The 17,891-nt window shown below is 36.6% G+C and overlaps 1 protein-coding gene across 1 annotated transcript in view; it reads right to left on the bottom strand.

Annotated features, from left to right (window-relative positions):
• LOC130010459 (ribosyldihydronicotinamide dehydrogenase [quinone]-like) overlaps positions 1-17,891 on the bottom strand; it is a 49,017-nt gene that overhangs the window by 13,324 nt on the left and 17,802 nt on the right. The window contains exon 2 of the mRNA XM_056102638.1: positions 1,798-2,007. Within this exon, the coding sequence (XP_055958613.1) occupies positions 1,798-2,007 (210 nt within the window). The remainder of the gene's footprint in view (positions 1-1,797; positions 2,008-17,891) is intronic.

The following is a 17,891-nucleotide window of genomic DNA, read 5'->3' as shown; positions in this document are numbered from 1 at the left end:
TTTTGGATTTTTTTAAACACTCTGTGTTTTGGTTAAATTTTAAGGTCAGTAATCCCTTTCAATTGGATATTACATGTAATATCAAACTGTGAAATAACTATTATCTGACAAATTGGCCATTTGAGCAACTTTTATGCCATCTTGGATTTTGGACACTCATATTAGAGATTATTTTTTTATGATCAATGTTTCTGATATCTAGTAAATCACTTTAGTTGACCAAATAGATAATTTGGCTTATATGGGTCTGAACAAGATTTTTTTTAGTAAACTTATGAACAGACATCATGAAAAAAAACCCGAAAATATTGCTGTTTTCAGATCTTTTATTTTGAAACCGAAAGCATTTCTTAAACAACATGAGTCATATACCAGCAGATTTAGAATTGTATTATGAACATTTTGAGCCATTTTACATATCCATAGGTGAACCTGTTGAGGAGTTGTGGAGGTTTCCCTGACTTGCACTATTTCAAATAAAAAAAAATGGCGGCCATTTTTTAAAGATGGCCGCCAAACTCACATTTGGCAAAGTGACCCGGATGTCCATCAACCAATTTTGGACACTTTAGACCTAAGGCTAACTGAAAATCATGGTTAAATTTATTCATCAAATTGGTAATGAAAATCTGTCTGTCACATGGACTAACATTAGAGGAAACGAGGAGGCAGATCGACTCGCCAATGAAGGTCTCAAGGACACAGCACCACTCCGCACCATAGACTACAGCACCACGGAAATCTACAGTATGGTCAAAAGACAGGTCAATTCAATCTGGGAATTAAATCTCGTTGAACTTGACACATACAGATTCCGGCTGGATGACAAGATCTACACAAAGACAACACTCAATCACCCTAAAAGAGATATTTGTAGACTTATATCGAAGCTAAGGGTGAAAGAGCGGCTGCGAGACTACAAACACCAAGTCATCATCTGTGAGTGCGGAGAAGAATGTACCACCAACCATGTCCTGGTAGAATGCGAGGTACACGAGGAGGAGAGAAGGGAACTAGTGAGAACAATGGAGACCAACAACATACCATTCAACACTAAGAACCTACTCTTCCCGAGACCAGATCTGAAACTGCAAATCTTCGAACAAATCACGCCCTAATGGACACAGTTGGACTAAGTAGAATAGTGAAGTAAGAGGGGGTCACGGTTAGACGGGACCGGCATCTAAACACTAAACTACATAGGGGATTTATACCAAACTGGCAGGATAGTGGAGTAAGGGGGAGTCACGATCAGACGGACTCGGCATCTAAACACTATTCCACCAAAAACAGACACCAAACCTACAGAGTGGGATAGTGGAGTAAGGGGAGGTCACGATAAGACGGGCCTGGCACCTAAACACAAACCCCACAAAGATGACATCTACCAAACTAGCAGGATAGTGGAGTAAGCGGGAGTTACGGTCAGACGAACTCGGCACCTAAACACTATTCCGCAAATAAAACTGATACCAAACCCAGAGAGTGGGATAGTGGAGTAAGGGGAGGCCACGATAAAACGGGGCTGACACCTAAACACTAAAACGATGACATCTACCAATCCAGAAGCAGACGAGATCATCTACCAAACGATATGTTTATATTAAATAAAGGGAAGAACTTCCCACTAAACCAAATCCATGGTCTAAGGCCAAATGGAAAGATTGCAAAATCTTATTCTAAAAAACAGGAATCAGCTTCGGCTCTCCTATGTCTTGTCTGCGATATCACTTATGTGGAAGCAGACGTTAAACACCAAGAACGAACGAAGGAGAGATACTAGTATAATATACTTGCCTATTATATCAGACCTGGTAGCTCTTGGTTCAAAATGCTGAGCATACAGATCAATGACCTTGACCTTATAACCTTGACTTTCTAAGGTCTGGACTGCAGCATTCTTGAGAGCAGCATTAAAAGACAATGGGTCTTGATGAGCATATACTATCAATACATTCTTAATTACAGCAGCCATTTTCTTTTTATTCTCAACTTGTGCAATTTTGACTGAAAGTAAAACAGAGAAAAATATAATTATAACAAAAAGAAGAATGAAATGTTCCTTACGGATTATTTCAACACGGCGCTATCTTGATATGGAGCTCTATATAAGGTAATCGAAATCTTCTGCAAGTTCATGTAACTTAATTCCGAACCATTGTCGAGGTTTAGCTGTAGTTTAGCCCAGCCGGTGCAGAACACTATATATATAAGACGTTAAACCCCATCTCATTTCATGTCATTTCATTTCTCACGTTAGCGCAGTCGGCACAGAACAGTAGGACGCTAAACCTCGTTTCATTTAATTTCCTTTCTGTTTTCGGGCCGATTGCCGAGGTCATTTCCACACGAATAATACACCATTGGAAGTTCTGGGTTAGGGTTCGTGCTAAACCTCGATACCAAAAAAAAACCCAACATACCATGAATGGTCTTTTCTGAACCGACATCGTCGGGAATCGAACCAAGAACAAATTGACAAAAATTAAAATTTCATTACCTCTTTATTAGCTTTTGTTCGAAAAATATACCGAATTTAAAAGAAATGGACTCAAACAAACCTCATATACCGATCTGTTGATTAGAGCTGCTTTGTCACTCCCGGAAAGAAACTTTTATATCGAGCAATAGACGTTAATCTAAAAGTTCTTTGTTTTCACATCCATTGTTCTTGTACCGAACACAAATTGGCGACCTATTCGGCTAGCGACCTATTCGACCGATCTAGCTGGCAACCCGGTCGTTGGCAACCTATTCAGAATTATGCCAACAGTCGCCAAAACTCATCTATTTTTATCAACCAATAAAATCCAACGTTACGTCTATCAAATGAAAGTAGAATATATTATTTTTTATCCAATCCTTTAGCTCATAAAAGAGGTGTAATTTCGCATTATCTTCCAAAATTCTGGACATCCGACTAAATATATTCCGAAGGGTAATTAAAAAGGCTTTCTAAATATTATTAAAAGTTGTCACAGTCATATTAAAGGGGTGCACTCTCATCCTAACCATGGCCAATTTTTTAAAAAAATTTAAAGGGAAAGACCGTTAATATCCCGTGTCAAAATTTGGACAATCGTACAAAATTCTGATGACCCAACTAAATATATTCTAAAAGGTAATTGAATAAGCTTTTTAAATATTATTAGTAAAAGTTGACAAAATCATATTAAAGGGGCGCGTTCTCAACGTGAACATACCCAATTTTTCAATATTCTAAATGTAAAGATAGACCGGTATTCTTTTCGAAGTCCAAATTCGGATCACCATACAACATTCTGAGCATCCAGCTATATATATTCTGAAAGATAATTGATTAAGCTTTCCAAATATTATTAGTAAAAGTTGGCACAATTATATTAAAGGGGCGCGCTCTCATCCTAAACATGGCAAATTTTTAAAACATTTTAAAGGCAAAGACCGTTAATATCCTGAGTCAAAATTCGGACCATCGTACAAAATTCCTAGCATCCAGCTATATATATTCTAAAAGGTGATTAAATAAGCTTTCCAAATATACTTAGTAAAAGTTGGCACAGTCATATTAAAGGAGTGCGCTCTCATCCTAAACGTCGCCCATTTTTCAATATTTTAAAGTGAAAGAACGGTAATATTCTGACTCAAAATTCGGACAATCGTACACAATTATGAGCATCTAGCTATATATATTCTGAAAGGTAATTGAATAAGCTTTCCAAATATTATTAGTAAATCTTGGCACAATTATATTAAAGGGGTGCGCTCTCAACCTGAACATAGCCAATTTTTCAATATTCTAAATGTAAAGAAAGACCGGTATTTTGTTCGAAGTCGAAAATCGAATCATCGTACACAATTCTGAGATGTGCGCTCTCATCCTAAACGTTGCCAACTTTTTCAATATTTTAAAGTGAAAGAACGGTAATATTCCGAGTCAAAATTCGGACCATCGTACAAAATTCTGAGCACCAGAAAGAACGGTAATATTCCGAGTCAAAATTCGGACTATCGTACAAAATTCTGAGCATCCAGCTATATATATTCTGAAAGGTAATTGAATAAGCTTTTTCAAATATTATTAGTAAAAGTTGGCACAATCATATTAAAGGAGTGGGCTCTCAACCTGAACATAGCCAATTTTTCATTATTCTAAATGTAAAGTTAAACCGGTATTTTGTTCTAAGTCCAAACTCGGATCATCGTACAAAATTCTGAGCATCCAGTTATATATATTCTGAAAGGTAATTGAATAAGCTTTCTAAATATTATTAGTTAAAGTTGGCACAATCATATTAAAGATGTGCGCTCTCATCCTAAACGTCGGCAATTTTTCAATATTTTAAAGTGAAAGAACGGTAATATTCCGAGTCAAAATTCTGAAAGGTAATTGAATAAGCTTTTCAAATATTATTAGTAAAAGTTGACACAATCATATTAAAGGAGTGCGCTCTCATCCTAAACGTCGCCAATTTTTCAATATTTTAAAGTGAAAGAACGGTAATATTCCGAGTCAAAATTCGGACCATCGTACAAAATTCTGAGCATCCAGCTATATATTTCTGAATAAAACAAGCCAACAGTGAGGCTGATGTCCCCCGCCGAAATCCGCAAATAAATAGATGCCACATATTAATTAATCGCACATCTATTTTTTTCAAAAGTATCGAGCAATCAAACTGTTTATCAACTATACACTAAATTTCATCACTCTCTATCAGACAGAATCAAAGTTATATTGTCCCAAAGCATCGATCAAGGAAATTGCTTATCTCTGCTTAGCTTGAGATCGATATGTTAATCATTGAACTCAGTCAAGACGAACATCTACATCAAGTTTAAACATTCTACCTCAATTAGAAGCAGTGTGAACATTTTAGCTCAATTAGAAGGAGAGTTATTGTGTTCCGAAGTCTCGGCCAATCAAATTGCTTATCGCTCTGCTTACCCTGAGCAGAAAATGCTCATCATCGAACTTAGTCAAGGTACTGATGTAATAAAACTATGCACCAAGTTTCATCACTCTCACTTAATTAGAACTAAAGTTATCGTGTCCCAAAGCATCAACCAATCAAATTGCTTATCTCTGCTTACACTAAGCAGAAAATGCTCATCTTCGAACTCCATCAAAGCATTGACCTAATATACACCCACACCAAGTTTGAACATTCTAGGTCGATTAGAAGGAGAGTTATTGTGTCCCAAAAAGTGTGACGGACAGACAGACGGACGGACAGGCAGGCGGACAGACAGACAGACGGACGAACCCATTTTAATAGTCCCCTGCTTTCTTCAAAAGGCGGGGGACAACTAAAGTTATCGTGTCCCAAAGCATCAACCAATCAAATTGCTTATCTCTGCTTACCCTAAGCGGAAAATGCTCATCTTCGAACTCCATCAATGCATTGACCTAATCAACACATACACCAAGTTTGAACATTCTAGCTCAATTAGGAAGAGAGTTATCGTGCCCCAAAGTATCAACCAATCAAATTGCTTATCTCTGCTTACCCTAAGCGGAAAATGCTCATCTTCGAACTCCATCAAGGCATTGACCTAATAAACACATACACCAAGTTTGAACATTCTAGCTCAATTAAAAGTTATCGTGTCCCAAAGCATCAACCAATCAAATTGCTTATCTCTGCTTACCCTAAGCGGAAAATGCTCATCTTCGAACTCCATCAAGGCATTGACCTAATAAACACATACACCAAGTTTGAACATTCTAGCTCAATTAGGAAGAGAGTTATTGTGTCCCAAAAAGTGTGACGGACAGACAGACGGACAGACAGACAGACGGACGAACCCATTTTAATAGTCCCCTGCTTTCTTCGAAAGGCGGGGGACAATAAAATGAAATGAAATGGGGTTTGACGTCCTATTGTTCTGCTACGACTGGGCTAATGAAGACGGGCATACGCCATACAGTGTGCTACGAGGGAAATTTTGCCCGGGCAGCGGCGCTATACGGCCTACTCTTGTATCGAATTTCAACTGCTAAGGGGTCTTTTACCTGCACGCCAATGGGTGGGCCTTTGAGTTTTCGTCGCATCCGAACGACTCAACAGCTGTCTTTGTTAGGCCCTCCGTCCTGCACCATTTACAGGGGGAAACCACGCCTGAAAATACCTATGAACATTCTCGGCCGACAGTGTCTTACTCGCATAGCCACCGTGGGTCCCATGGCGACAGGGAAATGAAGTGTGGTTTAACGTCCTACTGTTCTGCTTCGACTAGACTAATGAAGACGGACATACGCCGTACAGTGTACTATGAAGGAAATTGGGGTTTAACGTCCACTTGACACAAACTAGGTCATTTCGGGACTAACTTAAATTAGGGTTTAATTTTATTTCAATAATTCGCTTGCGCGTAGGGGTCTTTTGCAGTGGGAGAAAACCCACGAGGTTGGACAAGATGTAAGTGAACCGGGGCGGTCTGATGGTTCTGAAAACAAATTTATAAAATTAGAAATTATTTTACAAAATTAGAAATTATTTCACAAAATCAGAAATTATTTTACAAAATCAGAAATTATTTTACAAAATTAGAAATTATTTTACAAAATTGAAAATAGAAATTAAAAATTAAAATTACAAAATTGAAAATTATTGTACAAAATTGAAAATTATTGTACAAAATTGAAAATTATTGTACAAAAATGAAAATTATTGTACAAAATTGAAAATTATTGTACAAAATTGAAAATTATTGTACAAAATTGAAAATTATTGTATAAAATCGAAAATTAAAAATAGAAATTCGAAATTACTTTTTTTCAAAATTAAAAATTGAAAATAAAAATAGGAAAAGAAATAAACAAAAATAGTTCGTATTTGAGCTTCCGTAGTCTTTCCCTTCAATTTTTTTTTAAAAAATTGGCCATGTTTAGGATGAGAGTGCACCCCTTCAATATGACTGTGCCAACTTTTACTAATAATACTTGGAAAGCCTATTTAATTACCTTTCGGAATATATTTAGTTGGATTTCCAGAATTTTGTAAGATAATGCGAAATTACACCTCTTTTCTGAGCTAAAGAATTGGATAAAAAATAATATATTCTACTTTCATTTGATAGACGTAACGTTGGATTTTATTGGTGGATAAAAATAGATGAGTTTGGGCGACTGTTGGCATAATTCTGAATAGGTTGCCAACGAACGAGTTGCTAGCTGGATCGGTCGAATAGGTCGCCAATTTGTGTTCGGTTGTTCTTGTTTGGACTAAATCGACATGGAAATAACACACCTGTCAATTACAACAGGTTTATGACACTCATTGGTCAATAATAATATCGTGTTAGTCATCAAATCAGAGGGTACTCGATCTTGGTTTTGTCTACATCCTGTTAGGGTTTTCTTAAATTTGTTAAAAACGAGCAGCGTAATAAATGACACAAGTTAATTCTTGTGTAGATGAATAATCTCAATAGAGATACAGAACGGTAAACTGATAATATTTATCACAATCACGATAATATATTAAAGTGACAGTCCCATTCATCTAAAGACTTGAATTTCTATAATAGATTAATCCAACGAAACTCTACAAAAAGTATGAAAACAAAACATTGTATAGACATGTATCCCCTGAATACCACCCCAAATGCTTTGAGTCAGGGTCATTTTACATAAAAAAGTATGTATCTCGATAATGGATGGGTAATTGGGTCTCAAGGTCATCCACGCTTAAATAAGTATATTTATTAAGTCTCTAAAATGAGCGTTGTATAGACATTGTATCGACATGTATTCCCTGAATACCACTCCAAATGCTTTGAGTCAGGGTCATTTTACATAAAAGGTATGTATCTCGATAATCGATGGGTAATTGGGTCTCAAGGTCATCCACGCTTAAATAAGTATATTTATTAAGTCTCTAAAATGAGCGTTTGGTTTAGTTAAAAAATGCAATGTTACGTTAATCTAATGTGTTAATTATTCGATCCGGGTTCCTACTAATCACTGACAAGAACCGACAAGAACTTTTTTTGACCACTTCGCCCAAAGTATTGCAAAAGTGGCCGACAAGGAAAGATATGTTAAATTTGGGATATGATGTGCAAAATATGCATATCTATAACATATCTTTACTTGTCGGTCACCTTTGCAATATTTTTGGCGCTGTTGACAAAAGAAATGTTCTTTCATGAACCAAACCAAACTTAATTAATCCGACAATATTATGTATGCCAACACACTATCTAGCCCAGTTTGATTAAAGCACATATAATACAACATAACATTGAATAAATTTAAAATGCCCATTTAATAGATCAGCATTTCAGAATAAAATGAAAGTAGCAAATACGGTTTAGCACATATACATAAAAATTTAAAATATCATTGTTCACCCAAAACAAAACGGTCTAACCATTTTAAATTTACTAACCCTTTTCATTGCCGTTACCCATCTTGGTCTCTAAAAGGAAAATGTCTCTCAAGGGGAATAAAAACAATAATTTACAATCTAGAATATACGATGTGGCCGTGGGCTAACCGCTAACCCACGAAATCGCACGATCTTAAAACAATTTATTACCCCTGTTCAGCCATCGAACGACTGAAATGGTTAACACATTTCTTTAAATGTTTTTATACTATTATAACTTCTAAATTAATATGTAATTTGGGAATATAGTTTAAAATCATGTCGATTAGGGCTTTGAACTAGCCACAAACTACGTTCTTGTCATAATGTTCATTTTGTTACGGGGGTATTAATATTAGCGGATTGTGTGGTAAATTTGGGGTCAATTGCCCATCCATTAAGTATTCTAGTAGTAGATAAACAGGTATTCTAGTAGATAAACAGGTATTCCAGTAGATAAATAGGTACATGTATTCTGGAATTAGAAAGCTGTTACTTAGTACTTCTACTCTGTTTCGTTAGACACGAAGCCCATAATAAAATGATCACCATTAGCTGCTATATTTGAGCTGTTTTCTTTCAGACCTAGGAAGACTTTGCATGCTAGATTTTGGACATTGTTCAACTTATGGTGCTCAGTAATGTCCTTATTCCCGCCCCTTAATGAGAGATGGGTTGAACTAAAGTCTCAAAGATTCTATACTATGGGAATCGCCCCTCCTGAAAATGTTTTGAACAGAGGACCGCTAGAGCTCTGCTTACTACTTGGCTAGTTCATTAACACATAATTTAAAATTCAGATGCACATTTAACCATAATCTAACTTATTTATAGCTTTTACAATAATCAATATTTATATTTAAAATTTTCATTATTCTGTTGGATAATATACCACCCCCAGGATCACCTTTATAAACAATGCAATACAAACAAAATTGAAACCGATCAACAATTTCTTATTGAATGTCAAAAGAGAAAGAAATATATACCCAAAACCTTGCCAATCCACTCACTGACTATTATAGCGTCAAGTGTCGCAACATAATATATTCATATGTAGGCTGGGGCTATTTGCCACATGTGGTAAGACAATCCGGAGACTATTTGCCACATGTGGCAAGTTTCCGTACCGCAATTATCAACCGATTTCAATGAAACTTACAGATAACATTAATAATATCTCAGAGTAGGTAAAATTTCGACCACTTCCGGTTAGCGGTTTCGGAGATATCAGGTTACCACACAGTTCATGTGGCACGGCTACAGACCGCAATTACCAACCGATTTCAATGAAACTTGCAGATGTTAATTACATTAATAATATCGAGATATCAGGTTACCACACATTTCATTGGCACGGCTACAGACTGCAAATACCAACCGATATCCATGAAACTTACTTACAGAATATGATAACATTAATAATATCTCAGAGTAGGCAAAATTTCGACCACTTCCGGTTAGCAGTTTCGGAGATATCAGGTTACCACACATTTCATGTGGCACGACTCCAGACCGCAATTAATGATGGTGGTCTCGGAAACCGCTAACCGGAAGTGGTCGAAATTTTGGCTACTCTGAGATATAATTAAAGTTATTATAATCTGCAAGTTTCATTGAAATCGGTTGATAATTGTGGTCTGTAGCCGTGCCACATGAAATGTGTGGTAACCTGATATCTCGAAAACCGCTAACCGGAAGTGGTCGAAATTTTGGCTACTCCGAGATATTTCTAATTTCATTATAATCTGTAAGTTTCATGGATATCGGTTGGTATTTGCAGTCTGTGGCCGTGCCACGTGAAATGTGTGGTAACCTGATATCTCCAAAACCGCTAACCGGAAGTGGGCGAAATTTTACCTACTCTGAGATATTATTAATGTTATCGCTATCTGTAAATTTCATTGAAATCGGTTGATAATTGCGGTCTGTAGCCGTGCCACATGAAATGTGTGGTAACCTGATATCTCGGAAACCGCCAACCGGAAGTGGCCGAAATTTTGGCTACTCTGAGATATTATTGATGTTATCATATTCTGTAAGTTTCATGGAAATCGGTTGATAATTGTGGTCTGTAGCCGTGCCACATGAAATGTGTGGTAACCTGATATCTCGGAAACCGCTAACCGAAAGTGGTAACCTGATATCTCGGAAACCGCTAACCGAAAGTGGTCAAAACTTTGTCTACTCTGGGATATTATTAATGTAATAATAAACTACAAGTTTCATTGAAATCGGTTGGTAATTGCGCTCTGTAGCCGTGCCACATGAAATGTGTGGTAACCTGATATCTCCGAAACTGCTAACCGGAAGTGGTCGAAATTTTGGCTACTCTGAGGTATTATCAATGTCATCATATTCTGTAAGTTTCATGGATATCGGTTTATAATTGCAGTCTGTAGCCGTGCCACATGAAATGTGTGGTAACCTCCATATCTCGGAAACCGCCAACCGGAAGTGGCCGAAAGTTTTGCTACTCAGAGATGTTATCAATATTATCATAATCTGTAAGTTTCATTAAAATCGGGTAACAATTGCGGTCTGTAGTCGTAAGGCTATTTTGAAATTCTTGCTTACCACATGTGGCAAATAGCCATTGCCTCATATGTATGTATAATATTTTATTAAATACTCTTTTTTATGCGCACACATGTCACTGTCATGTTATGTGAGTGCTGTGAACTTGTGCCCGTGCATAATTTTTGTACTTTTATTTTATATTTTTATAATCTTGTATATTGTATGATGTCCTCTAAGAACATTTCGATGCAAGAAAATGCTATTTTTAAAATTTTTTAAAATATGGCGGCCATTCCCTGGCTCAATTTCTTGTTCGTGAATATTGTTTCAATGTCGTATTGATATCAAAATACACCATTTTATCGTTTCCAAATAAATTACTTTCATTGATACATATATCTTCGGCTGCAGGAATAGACATGTTTAACGGAGTTATCCACCTTTAAATGTATTTTTATAGTATTAGGTAATAGGTATGGTATGGTGTAATAGGTATGGGCCCAATTGACAAGGTGCCACTCACAGCGGGCGGGCGGGCGGGGGGGGGGGGATTCTCACCTCTCAGGTTGTATCGGGTCCGGGGGTCCTCGCCCGAGAAATTTTTTGACATTTCGACCTGAAGTGGTGCTTTGTGGAGTATATCCCGACAAGGAAGTCATATACTTAGTGGAGCGTCCCAAGGCCTTCCTTTGCGCAAGTTTTGTAGTCATTTGACTACAAAAAAATTACTGGCCTATAACTCCCTTAATTTCCAAGTACACTGACCCAAAAACTGTACTGCACATAGCTTAACATATAATAAACCAATTCTCATTGAAATAAAGGTGAAATCTTACCGAATAATTATATTATTTGATTTAACCCAACTGTTATGCGAATTTTTTGTTCAGTTAAAATGGCGGCCGTACTAGAATCACGTGATGTTTATATATCACTCGAAAATACAAAAAAACTGTTCGGTATGATAAAATTAAGATTTCTGTGTTCCACTCTTCACTATTTGTAACATAATCACTTATTTCCATGCAAACTGTGATGATATGTGTTGAACAAATTGCAACTGAACCTAGTGTATCAGTTGCAGCCGAAGATAAGAATTATCTCGGCTAAAAATTGCAGCTAGCTAGCTAGCCATGAGGTCGGGTGTTCGATCCCTGCATTGGCGAAGAAAATTCATCCAGATTTTCCAGCGTGGTTTCCCCTTGTCAGTGATGCAGGACGGAGGGCTTGACAAGGACAGCTGTCTAGTCGTTCGGATGGGACGAAAAACCGAGGTCCCGTGTACACATTGGCGTGCACGTAAAAGATCCCTTGGCAGTTGGAAATCGATATAAGAGTAGACCGTAGTGCCGCTGCCCGGGCAAAATTTCCCTCATAGCACACTGTATGGCGTATGTCCGTCTTCATAAGGCCAGTTTAGTAGCAGAACAGTAGGACGTTAAACCCCATTTCATTTCATTTCATTTCATATACTTAGTTCTAAGCAGAAAACACTACCGCAGAGAGGGGGTCAGTGTGAAAGGGTGGGGGCACACTGCCAGGGGCCCCGATGTGCCATTGGCAAACGGGCCAGTCCTTGTTCGCAATTCTTGTTGTCAAGCTAGCTGGTCGAGTGAGAAACGGCGGATACATTGGACAATTAACAAGATCTCTACATGTCAACCAGAAATAATATTTCGGGTTTCGGGTTATGGAAACATTTCTGATATCAACTTCCCGCTGCCAACCCACCCAATGTGGGATCGTTAATATCGTCGAAAAAAGGCCACGATTTTCGGGAAATTTGTCTTCATACAAATATATATTAGAAAAAAACATTTTTTTTTATGTCACCAAATCGCCGGACCCTTTCGGGGCCCGAGCCCGAGGCACTTATCTCTGTTGCCCTCGCCATGGACGGTCACTGGTCCTCCCCCGAAAAATTTAGGAAATTGGACGGCCGTAAACGCCTTATCCAGCCTAGAAAATCGTCCTGTAGAGAACTCTGAACTATGAACATAGTGACAAGACGGGCCCCACGAAAGTTGGGCCATTGGGAAAGACAGTACAAAATATATGGCAGATAGAACTATTAATATTAGACTGGGTGCAAGGTGCCACATCCGTAAATCAATACTCCACATGATGATCCCTGACTGCTGTCTATTACAAACAGTAGGTATTTTTAGAACTATGGTCGACAATATTTTTTTCGTGGGGTGGGGGTGGGGCAATCATTTGTTCAGGGAGGCTACGAGGATGTTCTCCACACAAATCCCACTATCCAGTGTGAACAACTCTGGATATTGGTCCACTATCAGCCACCATATAATTTCAAACAGCGCCATCTGTTACCACAATGAGGGTTGGAATTACGTCGCTTTTACCGCGTAATATGTGTGAAATGTCAAAATGTTTACGAAAGTAAACTGAACGAGACTTGCTTAAAGATACTTTATCATTATGTAAGATTTAGAAAAAGATCTTGTCGTTCTTCCTAAACTAGTTCAAAAATAGATAGCCTAATACAGAGTGAATATATGGAAAATTTCATTTAAATTACTCTATTCTGAGCCAAGTTATCACTGTTTGTAGTTTTCACAATATGTGTGCATTAATTGTTCATTATAGTAACCATGGTACTGGTATATCTATTCTAATATAGATAAAGTCTCGGGCAATATTTATATAACATTTAAGGCCTAAAGAAAAGCCTGCATAGGCAAATTTAGCTATTGAATAATGTATTAAAACTGTGAAAAGAAATTAAAACTTGAAGAGCCAATCTCGATTATATATGGAGAATAAAACTGCTTAATTTTGTGTTAAAATAAAGTGTAGGTGAAATTTACCTTTCGTTATCAAGTACTGGACATAGGTCATGCACTGTATAGACCTCTAAAGGAACGGCAATAGATTATTAGGTCACCGAACGAAAAAACTGACCCGTAATCTGAAAATGGTTACGTGTCCGGATAAGCGGTTTGGACTTCCACGCAAAACGACTCAATATTTTGAGTTCAAATTTTGAGACAAATTAAAGTACACCATCCTTCTATAATTTGCGCATAAATTTCATACGTACACGGACTTTTACTTCTGAGACTCTGTTAAAATCCGGATGGTCCCTTTAAAAGTAATAATGGAAATTGAACAGAATACACATTCTGACTGCAATGTTTAAGAAATGCGTCATACAAATGCATTTGTACACATGTCAAATACCCAATTTACTATAATAAAGTAAGTAAAAAGTTACATGGATATTATTTGTTGCATAGGCATTACTATTGGGTTTATAATTAGAATTATGTCGTGAATTTCACGCTGTAATTCAGATTATCTTATTGCATTACTACTTAACAAGGAAGAGCTAAGGGATGTGATTTGTCTGTTGAAAAGTGGTAGACAACCCCAACATACCATGAATGGTCTTTTCTGAACCGACATCGTCGGGAATCGAACCAAGAACAAATTGACAAAAATTAAAATTTCATTACCTCTTTATTAGCTTTTGTTCGAAAAATATACCGAATTTAAAAGAAATGGACTCAAACAAACCTCATATACCGATCTGTTGATTAGAGCTGCTTTGTCACTCCCGGAAAGAAACTTTTATATCGAGCAATAGACGTTAATCTAAAAGTTCTTTGTTTTCACATCCATTGTTCTTGTACCGAACACAAATTGGCGACCTATTCGGCTAGCGACCTATTCGACCGATCTAGCTGGCAACCCGGTCGTTGGCAACCTATTCAGAATTATGCCAACAGTCGCCAAAACTCATCTATTTTTATCAACCAATAAAATCCAACGTTACGTCTATCAAATGAAAGTAGAATATATTATTTTTTATCCAATCCTTTAGCTCATAAAAGAGGTGTAATTTCGCATTATCTTCCAAAATTCTGGACATCCGACTAAATATATTCCGAAGGGTAATTAAAAAGGCTTTCTAAATATTATTAAAAGTTGTCACAGTCATATTAAAGGGGTGCACTCTCATCCTAAACATGGCCAATTTTTTAAAAAAATTTAAAGGGAAAGACCGTTAATATCCCGTGTCAAAATTTGGACAATCGTACAAAATTCTGATGACCCAACTAAATATATTCTAAAAGGTAATTGAATAAGCTTTTTAAATATTATTAGTAAAAGTTGACAAAATCATATTAAAGGGGCGCGCTCTCAACGTGAACATAGCCAATTTTTCAATATTCTAAATGTAAAGATAGACCGGTATTCTTTTCGAAGTCCAAATTCGGATCACCATACAACATTCTGAGCATCCAGCTATATATATTCTGAAAGATAATTGATTAAGCTTTCCAAATATTATTAGTAAAAGTTGGCACAATTATATTAAAGGGGCGCGCTCTCATCCTAAACATGGCAAATTTTTAAAACATTTTAAAGGCAAAGACCGTTAATATCCTGAGTCAAAATTCGGACCATCGTACAAAATTCCTAGCATCCAGCTATATATATTCTAAAAGGTGATTAAATAAGCTTTCCAAATATACTTAGTAAAAGTTGGCACAGTCATATTAAAGGAGTGCGCTCTCATCCTAAACGTCGCCCATTTTTCAATATTTTAAAGTGAAAGAACGGTAATATTCTGACTCAAAATTCGGACAATCGTACACAATTATGAGCATCTAGCTATATATATTCTGAAAGGTAATTGAATAAGCTTTCCAAATATTATTAGTAAATCTTGGCACAATTATATTAAAGGGGTGCGCTCTCAACCTGAACATAGCCAATTTTTCAATATTCTAAATGTAAAGAAAGACCGGTATTTTGTTCGAAGTCGAAAATCGAATCATCGTACACAATTCTGAGATGTGCGCTCTCATCCTAAACGTTGCCAACTTTTTCAATATTTTAAAGTGAAAGAACGGTAATATTCCGAGTCAAAATTAGGACCATCGTACAAAATTCTGAGCACCAGAAAGAACGGTAATATTCCGAGTCAAAATTCGGACTATCGTACAAAATTCTGAGCATCCAGCTATATATATTCTGAAAGGTAATTGAATAAGCTTTTTCAAATATTATTAGTAAAAGTTGGCACAATCATATTAAAGGAGTGGGCTCTCAACCTGAACATAGCCAATTTTTCATTATTCTAAATGTAAAGTTAAACCGGTATTTTGTTCTAAGTCCAAACTCGGATCATCGTACAAAATTCTGAGCATCCAGTTATATATATTCTGAAAGGTAATTGAATAAGCTTTCTAAATATTATTAGTTAAAGTTGGCACAATCATATTAAAGATGTGCGCTCTCATCCTAAACGTCGCCAATTTTTCAATATTTTAAAGTGAAAGAACGGTAATATTCCGAGTCAAAATTCTGAAAGGTAATTGAATAAGCTTTTCAAATATTATTAGTAAAAGTTGACACAATCATATTAAAGGAGTGCGCTCTCATCCTAAACGTCGCCAATTTTTCAATATTTTAAAGTGAAAGAACGGTAATATTCCGAGTCAAAATTCGGACCATCGTACAAAATTCTGAGCATCCAGCTATATATTTCTGAATAAAATAAAATGAAATGAAATGGGGTTTGACGTCCTATTGTTCTGCTACGACTGGGCTAATGAAGACGGGCATACGCCATACAGTGTGCTACGAGGGAAATTTTGCCCGGGCAGCGGCGCTATACGGCCTACTCTTGTATCGAATTTCAACTGCTAAGGGGTCTTTTACCTGCACGCCAATGGGTGGGCCTTTGAGTTTTCGTCGCATCCGAACGACTCAACAGCTGTCTTTGTTAGGCCCTCCGTCCTGCACCATTTACAGGGGGGAACCACGCCTGAAAATACCTATGAACATTCTCGGCCGACAGTGTCTTACTCGCATAGCCACCGTGGGTCCCATGGCGACAGGGAAATGAAGTGTGGTTTAACGTCCTACTGTTCTGCTTCGACTAGACTAATGAAGACGGACATACGCCGTACAGTGTACTATGAAGGAAATTGGGGTTTAACGTCCACTTGACACAAACTAGGTCATTTCGGGACTAACTTAAATTAGGGTTTAATTTTATTTCAATAATTCGCTTGCGCGTAGGGGTCTTTTGCAGTGGGAGAAAACCCACGAGGTTGGACAAGATGTAAGTGAACCGGGGCGGTCCGATGGTTCTGAAAACAAATTTATAAAATTAGAAATTATTTTACAAAATTAGAAATTATTTCACAAAATCAGAAATTATTTTACAAAATCAGAAATTATTTTACAAAATCAGAAATTATTTTACAAAATTAGAAATTATTTTACAAAATTGAAAATAGAAATTAAAAATTAAAATTACAAAATTGAAAATTATTGTACAAAATTGAAAATTATTGTACAAAATTGAAAATTATTGTAAAAAATTGAAAATTATTGTATAAAATTAAAAATAGAAATTCGAAATTACTTTTTTTCAAAAATAAAAATTGAAAATAAAAATAGGAAAAGAAATAAACAAAAATAGTTCGTATTTGAGCTTCCGTAGTCTTTCCCTTCAATTTTTTTTAAAAAATTGGCCATGTTTAGGATGAGAGTGCACCCCTTCAATATGACTGTGCCAACTTTTACTAATAATACTTGGAAAGCCTATTTAATTGCCTTTCGGAATATATTTAGTTGGATTTCCAGAATTTTGTAAGATAATGCGAAATTACACCTCTTTTCTGAGCTAAAGAATTGGATAAAAAATAATATATTCTACTTTCATTTGATAGACGTAACGTTGGATTTTATTGGTGGATAAAAATAGATGAGTTTGGGCGACTGTTGGCATAATTCTGAATAGGTTGCCAACGAACGGGTTGCTAGCTGGATCGGTCGAATAGGTCGCCAATTTGTGTTCGGTCGTTCTTGTTTGGACTAAATCGACATGGAAATAACACACCTGTCAATTACAACAGGTTTATGACACTCATTGATCATAATAATATCGTGTTAGTCATCAAATCAGAGGGTACTCGATCTTGGTTTTGTCTACATCCTGTTAGGGTTTTTTTAAATTTGTTAAAAACGAGCAGC

The sequence above is a fragment of the Patella vulgata genome, chromosome 8 (assembly GCF_932274485.2).
Source record: "Patella vulgata chromosome 8, xgPatVulg1.2, whole genome shotgun sequence".
Lineage (NCBI taxonomy): Eukaryota > Metazoa > Mollusca > Gastropoda > Patellidae > Patella > Patella vulgata.
Note: the sequence above shows the minus strand (reverse complement) of the source record. Positions and strands in the feature narration are given on the sequence as shown.